Source organism: Ammodytes marinus, assembly GCF_949987685.1.
Source record: "Ammodytes marinus genome assembly, chromosome: 7".
NCBI classification, from domain to species: Eukaryota; Metazoa; Chordata; class Actinopteri; order Uranoscopiformes; family Ammodytidae; genus Ammodytes; species Ammodytes marinus.
In genome coordinates this window covers 14422903-14432902 of record NC_137211.1, presented here as the reverse complement: position 1 = coordinate 14432902, position 10000 = coordinate 14422903, and the positions used below count along the sequence as shown (strand labels likewise).

Here is a 10000-nt window from a genome sequence, read left to right as displayed (position 1 = left end):
TGCTTCGCAAAGGGGGCCCCTTCAACAGCATGGCTTTGGACAACAGCATCAATTTTGAACATCCTTTTATTTCAAAAGTACACAAACAGGACTGATATTGTTCAATAAGGCAAAGCTCAAATATTAACAACCACTCACGTCAGAGGACTCAAAATCTCATATAGTCACAGTTTATGGGTACCACTTGCAAATCATAAATAAAACTCTTTATTTTTTCATCATATATAGACTAGAACTTTTTTTTTTCTCATCATGAAAAAAAATCTTTAGACAAACATTTCATAACAACCCAGCCACATATGATCATCTTCATCTTCAGTATTATTATTATTATTTTATTATTTTTTTCAATAAATCCTCAGAATAATTACTGTCCATGAAAAGTCAGAGTGAGCCGGGGGGAAGGTGCACCTGTCTTTCTCCACCTGGGTGTTACGTGGCTCTAATGCCCAGTTCCAAGCCCAGCTAACAGACCCTGCGCCCACATAGCTGATACCTGAAAGGACTGAACATAGTGGTACGTGTGTGAGTGTCAGTGTGTGTTTTCTGGACCACTTGTGCATTTTTTTTAACCTATTATGTGCATTGTTGGCATCAATACAATGTTAGAAACTTTGTATCTCCCCCCAAAAAACCTCTCCGTGCAACTCTTGTGATATTGCTAAAGCACCTTAATGATCACTACTTAACAGCTGTAATAGCCATCAATTATCAATCCTTTCAAATAAGTGCCTTGTATAGGGAGGAGGTACCTGGGGAGGCTAAGGGGCTTTGTAGATGGTGAGTTGGAATTGGGCACAGTTTTTAGGAGGGGCAAGGAGTGTTTTTGTTTTTTCTTCTTTCCGTGGCATGGCTGCGGTTCTCTTGAATCCCGAGCCGTGCCGATCCAAGTCAAGTTCTGAATGTGGAGGCGTGGCCAGCTCTGGTCACCTAGGGAACAGTGCCATGACGAAGCAGAGCACTGTCGCAGCCAGAGATGGTGCCAGACCCGCGGCTCCTCCACACTCCATCGAGTTCTCCTAGAGAGGCAGATATGGAATGTTTTAATAAAATACAAAAGCAGAACTAGCAGGGGATATATCATGAAATAAATTGCTAAAGTAGAGAGCGATTGTGTGTGTGTGTGTGTGTGTGTGTGTGTGCATGCGTATGTGTGTGTTGGTGGAGAGAGTACCTCTGGGTGATAAGGGTGACAGGAATCTGGGCGCCTCCTGTCCTTTTGCATCTTGATTCTCTCGCACTTGAGCGATTCATTATGTGCAGCTGAAGTTAAGGCAACAACAGACAATGTGTACCCCCTCTGCAGGGTGTTTTCCTGCTGGAGTGTATTACTTGTTTATAATGGAAAGGATTGCATGTGTTTCTTTTTTTCTGAGTGCGCCATGGAAGCGAGTTCTTATGGATCCAGTGATCATTTTGCGCACAGCATGGTGTGCAAGAAGAGAAAAAAAGACAAAAAGAAAAGCAGACTCTGGGCAATGTTTGATGAGTTTTTCATCAGTCGCATAGCAACGGAATGGCCGGCTTTATGCTACAGTAAGCACTCCACAGCAAAATAAACAGTGGCGGATATGTATATACAGCGTGACTCTGCTGCAAAAAAAATGCCCAGAGAAAATGCACATTGTAGGAGAAGCCAGCCTCGAGAATGTGGTGGTGAGCTAAGTTCTTTTTAGTTTGACTGCACTCTGGGCTCGGTCTGCTATTGATCAGTATCCCATCACAGCGAGGGCTGTTGTGTAATGCAGTCCAAACACAGACACACAGACACACACACACACACACACACACACACATGTGCTGTGGAACACATCTCTAGTGGAGTGCTGTCTCAAAGCCTTGGCTTCAGATCCTGTTCCTCACGACGCTCTCATCTTTTTCATCCACTGTGAGGGGTTGAGGGCAAACGATGTCGCCAAGGCTTCCCCACAAATGAAAGCTCTCTAAGGTATCTACGTCGCGGTAACTTCAATGGACACAAACTGGCTATACAACTATAGTAGTGTGACCCTGGAAGTCGTGACTTGGAAGACAATGGACTTCTCCAATAAAAAAACATAATCAGGTAATACTGTAATTTTTCTCTGCGGTATGGGGGAACAGCCTGACTGGAAAGCCTTCAACGGAGGCCAGCTGCATTAGAGATTAAAGCTGCTCTTAAAAAACCCATTGGTTTATTCTATCATTAAGTCTTCTGAGTCAGTTTATTGCAAAATTCATCACCCATTAGAAAAATTGAGCTATTAGAATTATTATTAGATTTGTGGCTTGTTTAAAACTAGCCTTCCTGTCAAATGTAACTCTCTTGCTTTCAATTCACCATGGTGCCATTTCCCTTTTGGTTCAGGAGTACCCACTAGACACACTAGAATTGGCAAGTCTTTTTGAAGCCAAGTGAAGGATATACATGATTTCGATGGGGTCCATGGTGATTGGCTCGAACATGCTGCAGTCACACTTGTTGTCCACCACCACCATGAAGAGATTACTGCTGGGGATCTGCTGGATCACAAAGGACCTGCCAATCACAGCACAGACAGACGGAAAGAAAAGCAAAAAAGAAAAGATGAAGAGGAAGGAAGGAAACAGAGAGGGAGAAAGGGGAGAGGTGGATCGGCAAGTAGACACTGCGCATGGGTATGATGTCAATTTCCATGTGTCAGTGAGTGTGTGTGAGTGTGTGTGTGTGTGTGTGTGTGTGTGTGTGTGTGGGGGGGGGGGGGGGGGGTCGGATGTACTGGAGAGAGTCCACTGGATTCATGTCAAGAAGATGACTTGTCTCACCGCCAGCTGTCAATAAACACACAGAGACCTAGACAGACACACACCAACAGACACACACACACATCTCTAACTCACTCCATCCCCTCCTCCTCTTCTCTTTTGTCTTTGTTACATCCTATCCAGGGCGAGCACCAATGAAGTGTTGCCGAATATAAAACACTCCAACGGGAGACAAATGGGAACCACACGTTTGTGCTCGTGGCTTCCCATGGCGTATGTTTTACTGGCCTGAGAGATCGGGCCTTGTCTCGAACCTCCTGGCCAGTTATTTACGACTGTGGATAAGCTTTATGAAGAAGAGAAGGTCGTAAAGATGATCTCTTCTTTCTGTCACCTATTCTTTTCTTTATCTATAGCTTTGCTCCCGCCCTCTCTTCTCTCGCGGCCGGGTGATTTATCCAGTTCACCGCCAGCCATTTGTCAGAAACGCACGAGAACACGGCACACGCGTATGACCCGACTGAACACACACACACACACACACACACACACACACACACACACACACACAGAATCCACTTTGGTGTGCCGGAACTAAGACATCAAGGGAGAGACCTGGTGGATCGAAACAGGCCTAGTTTCTACAGGAATATCTCCATCATGACTAATTCAATACCATGACCAATTTAATCCGACCACAAACAGCCTCCAATCCCTGAGCATCACCAATCCACCGCACTCTTAACACAGTTATCCCACCGTGACCAACCAAACCCAACCAAACCAGCCCAGCAAATAGACCGAGCCCAGTCGTACTCAGGGTGAATTAGGATCTGCCCATGTTTAATAATCCGTGCTCACCCCTGCACAGCGCCGGGCCGGCCCAACTCAGCCCGCTGATAGAAAGCAGAACAAGTGTTCTCGGAGAAAAGACTTAAACACATCCTGACAGCACAGCTGCTGGCCTTGAACATACCCAGTGCTGGGAAAAGGGAGCAATACACCGCATACGAGTGCACACACAAACACACGTCGACACACACACACACACACACATGGATGTGTACAATCTGCGCAGACACACAGGAACAGACATTCAGACATGCTCTCGCTCCCAAACGCACAGACGGTTGAGATAGTGTCTTCTTGACATGGCCTCCTAGTGCCGTGGCTGCTTGTGATTTTGGCCGGTAGAGAAACAGACAACAAAGACATCCAATATGTTCCTCTGAGAAAAGATAGAATGGAGAAAAGAAGACAGCGAGGGAAAATAGAGACCCACAGAAAGAAAGAGAAGGCAGTAAAAGAGAATAAAATCAAGAGTTCGAACCACGTAAATTATAAAGCTGAGACACACAATGGAGTGTGTACATGTCATGTTCTCAAAGTTATGACACAATGTTTGACACTAGCTGAAGCTGATAAAAAATGAACACAGCTTAGCAACACTATTTGATCATAATGAAAACGTTATTGTAGCTTCCTGTGTCAGCCGTACAGAGGCACATTTTTGAGATTAGAGCTGACACAATAATACTTCAAAATACATTTTGCTTTACGCATGCCTTGCTTTTGATGCAGAACAGTAGCAACGTTTTTCTACCTTTCATGGTAAAATCATTGCGTGCTTAGTTTTGGCTGAATGCAATATTTTTGTGTGTTGTGAAGAAAATGTTCGCGTTACATAACTAACCATAACCATAACTGCATGCACTGTATGGTTTTCAGAAACAACTGTCGTCACAGTTGGGAAATTTTACCAGTAATTACTGTGCAATTTAAACATTATTAATTCGACAAGTTGAAATTGCTTTCTTTTCTAGCTTTTCCAGAGTAATGCTGTCAATTTAATTCCATTTCTCTCATTGCTTTTGTGGAAAATGTGCACCAGGATTCAAGTACCCTCTTCTTTAAGCCTTTTTACACATATTACGTGATTCCAATATACAGTATATACTCCGGGCTTTCAGCAGCTGTTGGTGTAAATTCAGGTAACATGTTTTTTTTTTAAAAGGTCCTGGTGGAACAGCATCAGCTATAATGTTTTTTAAAGTTAGATCTAAAAATAACCATAAATATAAGAAATAAAAGTAAAATTTAACAACCAACATTTGTGTATTAAAAAAAATTATGAAACGCACAATTGATATTCAGTGTCGATAATTACTTAATTATAAATGTTGTTTCCATTAAGAATATTTTACCAATGTCCTTTTTTCAAAAACTGTATCCGAAAACAAAACTGTAGCATTAAAATCTTTATTCAAGAAATAAAACTGGCCTTATGACTATGGGAGGGACAACATCATAATGTGTGCAATTATCTCAGCAATACCAATATTAATAGCCAGACCTGGGATACACAGAGACAGTTCTACTTGGAGAACATCTAACAGATGAAACCACGACTGACTGCAGTGCTGAAGAACTATAGAGCTCATTGCAACTTTGAACCTCTGCCTTTACGGGACATGGCTCGTCAGAGAAAGAAAAGGAGCCAGTGAAGTGGTGAATATATGGCCGCTGGTATCGCCGCTTGAACAGCCTCCTTGAAGTCATTCTCTGGTTAAAGACACGACACACTCTTTGTCCTAAATCTCGTGTTACAGTCTAGAAAGGCTGGCAATGCATTAGTGGAGGTTAAATCACCCTTTAGGGCCACCTAAATTAATATATCATTCCCAATATTTTATTCTTTCAGGAGGTAATGGACAGACACAAATACAGACATCACATACACACACACACACACACACACACACACACACACACACACACACACTCATAATACAGAGAGATTTAACAGGCAATAGCTTAGGGTATATATCCTAGAGCATAACGCACACACACGTGTCTCGATGAAAATATGAGCGAAAAAAGCCTCAGTCAGCCTGTAACGTGAAACAGATGTTTATCGGCAATATCCTCTACTACTAATATGAGCTGTAAAATTCCACCTAACCGAAATAAAAACTCCATTTTACTTTGTCAAATTCATTGTGCTTTAAAATGGATTTATTTGAAGGCGACATGTTGCTCAGAGCACACAGCCCTGATCGCTAATCCCAGCTATGGTGTCATCGTTGGAGATGAGGCCATTCTTCTCTGAAGCACGCTTCTGTGTGTGTGTGTGTGTGTGTGTGTGTGTGTGTGTGTGTGTGTGTGTGTGTGTGTGTGTGTGTGTGTGTGTGTGTGAGAGAGAGGATGCTTTGTGTGTGTGTGTGTGTGTGTGTGTGTGTGTGTGTGCAATATGTGTGTTCGGGGTCTGACTGCATTCCCAACCGCATTTTACTCCTAGCACCCAGGGCAGTGGTTACCCTGCTGACCTGGTGGGGCTGTACCAGCAGCGCACACACACACACACACACACACACACACACACACACACACCTACACACACACACACACACACACACACACACACACACACACACACACACACACACACACACACACACACGCACGCACGCAGGCACACACAGCTCCACAGCTGGGAGCAATGAAGAGCCCATTGGAGGGATCCAGAGAACACCCCACAATTGCCTGACAGAAAAGCCCAAATTGTTAATGGGGACCACACTCATTTTCCCATTTTTAAAGGAAGCCTTTTTTCCACCTCTCTCCCTCATCTCTAAATGCCTCGTATTTCAAACTGCCGCAGGAGAGAGAGAGGGGCTCGTCTGCGTGTGTGTGTGTGTGTGTGTGTGTCTCTGATGAATCGCCTGGATAAAAGTGTTTTCGGGAGACAACAAATGATTCAAATGTGTTTTTCATTATCAGGGATTATAGAGATAAAAGAAATATTTGGTCAAGATGAAAGTTAACAGGAGATTTCATTTTTCATTGTTAGCTTGCTTTCTGGCCCGGCTGATATCCAGGGTGTTTGATTTACCAGCAGACACATATGAAGGTCGGTGTCTGTCGCTGTTGTTGTTAATGTTTGTTTACACGTGATTGTGTGTCTCTCTTACTTGATGCAGCCGTCACAGTCGAGGTTTCCCGTGTTCTCTTTGATGGTTCTCTCCGAGATGAAGGCCGGATACTCTGTGTCACACGGTACCTGCATGCTGCGACCTATCCTCTGACCTGGAGGGAGAGAGAGAGAGAGAGGGAGAAAGAGAGAGAGAGAGAATTTAGTGAGGTGAGGTATTTAACATCTATTTCAAAGTCAAACGTATTTTTAAAACGGTTATGCAAATAGATTGTAAGCAAACACACCACATCCGTCCAAATATACAAGCTCTGAGAAGAAAGAAGCATTTCTAAACGAGAGCTGCCTCTTGTCCTGCTGTAGATACCTATGTACAGTGTAAATCTAGGCCAGCCATTTATGCAACATTGCTTGAACTCTTCTGCCACCCAGAGGTTTCTAACCACACTACAGGATGGAGAGATTGGAGATGGGAGGCAAAGACGTCAGTTAGGATGAATATTTTTCAAAGCCGAAACTGGGGCTAAAATTATTCAAAATTGGCATATTAAATACAAACAATAAAATATGTGTTTTTTGTGTGTGTCTGAATTCATATTTAACAGGGTGGCACATGATTTACAGTCAAATACACACAGATTTAAAAAGATGGTGGAATACGTCTGTGATTTGAATAGAGCAGTTTAATTACTGGGTGTCAGCAGTGCAGCATTACGATGTGAAAAAAATGTGTTTGTGTGGATGTGTGTATATGTGCGCACTTTGTACAAAAGCTATATGCATGTGAGAAACGCAGCCTACGTGTATAAACGTCTGGGATTAGTTTAGCTTGAGAGGCTGTGTAGATTGGGTTACGGGCGGCTAAATTGGGGTGTTTCAGCTGTGTGTCACAGGCCTGCGTCTCTATTGTAAAAAGATATAAAAAAAGTGCAACTAAGACCTGAGGCTAGCCAGCTGTGAAATTGTCTTGACTGCTTCCCAGCATCGCTTCTTTTCGGGATAAGAGGGTGCAAGGAAAGCATTCTATAGACTTTCATTTTGTGGTTCTTTCTTTCTTTCTTTCTTTCTTTCTTTCTTTCTTTCTTTCTTTCTTTCTTTCTTTCTTTCTTTCTTTCTTTCTTTCTTTCTTTCTTTCTTTCTTTCTTTCTCTCCCCTTATATTCACAGATGACATATTTTCATATTATTTGGCTTTGGCTAGAATGAATCCTACAACAGGACGCTGCTTAGTGTGAATATATTTTTAGAAAGGCAACACAGTGTTCAACACTCCATAAAGCATTTGGTGTTACAGCATTCATTGCTTGGCAGTAATCATTAAGGGGGCATGTTTGTGGAATAAAGTGAGACAGAAAAAGAAGGAAAGATACAAAAACAGAAATGAGAGAAAGAGAGATAAACTGAATGAAGAGAGAGACAGAGAGAGAGAGAGAGAGAGAGAGAGAGAGAGAGAGAGAGACAGAGAGAGAGAGACAGAGAGAGAGAGAGAGACAGAGAGAGAGGGAAAGAGAGAAGCCTGTTTTTCTCCAGATACAAAGCGGATATTGCTTTCCACCACTACAAATATGACACACATCCTTACAGATCATAAAACCATCAAGTATATCCCCCTCTGGACACACAAACAAATACAGATTTGTGTGCAGACAGATGGACACACACACACACACACACACACACACACACACACACACACACACAAACACACACACACACACACACACACACACACACACACACACACACACACACACACACACATTGAGGTCACTTGAGGTAATCTCATGTTCAGCCATTTTTACTTTTAGGTTTTGGATTGCGCCTCTTTATACTGTTTTTCCAGTGGTCACACTGACTCAGACCGAGAGGAAATGGAGGGGAGATGGCGTATATGTAGACAGGAGGTCAGCGCTGAGGACACGGCTTGTTTTTTCTGTACGCAATGAACTTTGTTCAAAGTGAACTCAGGAATTATTATGGAGAAACTGTGAACGTTTTCATGTTCGGAATACATTATCATTTTAGAATTAAAAATAGAAATCTAAAAAAGAAAATGGCATCTTGATCATCTTTTTAAAAGATGTTAATGACTTCATGGGCAGTTGTAAAATTGAAGAATTACTTTATTTCCTTTCTATTCTTTGTCAGACAGGAAATGTAACTGCAAAAGCTATTATGAGAAATGTCTTTTTTTTTTTAGAAACTGGAAAAATAGGGCTGTCATTTGTTACTGCACAGTTATGTTTGAGAGTCTTGAGATGAACTGTAGGCATCAAGTTAAAAAATATAAGTTTACTTCAGTATAATAGTTAGTGTGTGGTAACTTAGATATCTAGAACTGTGTCCACATTGCTCTAAATGATAGGACTTGAAATAAGAACACTCCCACTGTAGAAGCAGATTGTTTTTATCTATCTTTTCTGTTTGCTCTGTCTTTCCTATTATATCTTCCATTTATTTTGTTAAAGAAAAACATCATCTGTTCCTGGCACTGGAAAGTCAATGTATCATAAAAAAAATACATTACTTATATTAATTAAAACACATAGGCCAATCAAAAACTTGTATCTCGCTTCCAGCAAAAATCCGTTTTTTTAATTTGAGAAAACACTATTTGCAAAAACAGAATCAAAATGCATACCGGTGTAAAACAATTTGCTGTTAAAAGTGAAAACAGCTGTTTTGTACAGGTGTGCATTATGAATAATAATCCTGTGTCTTTTTCTAAATGAATGATACTTATTTAACTGAGATTCTTCTTGGGAATGAAAATTGTATAGCACTTTACGCATCCATTGTGTCTATTTTCAACCTTAGCAACCATTCAAAATAAAATATTATGAGCCATTTGATCAGAATGCACTTAACCTTGTATATAAGGAATGTACACAAACAATGTCTCTTTTGAATGTATGCTATTATTACAATTTCGGTAGAAAGCTGTATAATTTTGTCTGGGTGTGTGTGCGTGGGTGAGTTTGCTTTACAAAGAGAGAGAGAACAAGCAGATGGCCAAAGAGAAGCCCTTCTTACCTTTGGCTGTGAGGTCCGAATACCACCAGCTGTACAAGTTAAACTCCAGCATGAATCTAGATATGGAGAACACATTGATCATAACGATAGGGACTCCAACACATGCTCACATACAACATACTGTAACACTCTGTACTGCATTCCGACTGCATTAACCACACCATAAAAGCTTCTCAAGGATTAGAGGATTGGTTGGCTTCATAGAAGATCATCAATTTTAGCTTTAAAAGCAATCACAGCGCAGGCATGAATGGCTAAATAGTTTATTCTAGATGCGATTATATTATATTCATATGCTTTCTTAGTTGTCGTA

At 41.5% G+C, this 10000-nt stretch overlaps 1 protein-coding gene across 1 annotated transcript in view; it reads right to left on the bottom strand.

The window, feature by feature from the left end:
* Positions 1 to 926: 926 nt before the first annotated feature.
* LOC307253102 (voltage-dependent calcium channel subunit alpha-2/delta-3-like) overlaps positions 927 to 10000 on the bottom strand; it is a gene marked incomplete at both ends in the record, with an annotated part of 109123 nt that continues 100049 nt past the window's right edge. The window contains 5 exons of the mRNA XM_080030972.1: positions 927 to 1019; positions 1175 to 1259; positions 2408 to 2518; positions 6696 to 6810; positions 9688 to 9743. Of these exons, the coding sequence (XP_079887098.1) occupies positions 927 to 1019; positions 1175 to 1259; positions 2408 to 2518; positions 6696 to 6810; positions 9688 to 9743 (460 nt within the window). The remainder of the gene's footprint in view (positions 1020 to 1174; positions 1260 to 2407; positions 2519 to 6695; positions 6811 to 9687; positions 9744 to 10000) is intronic.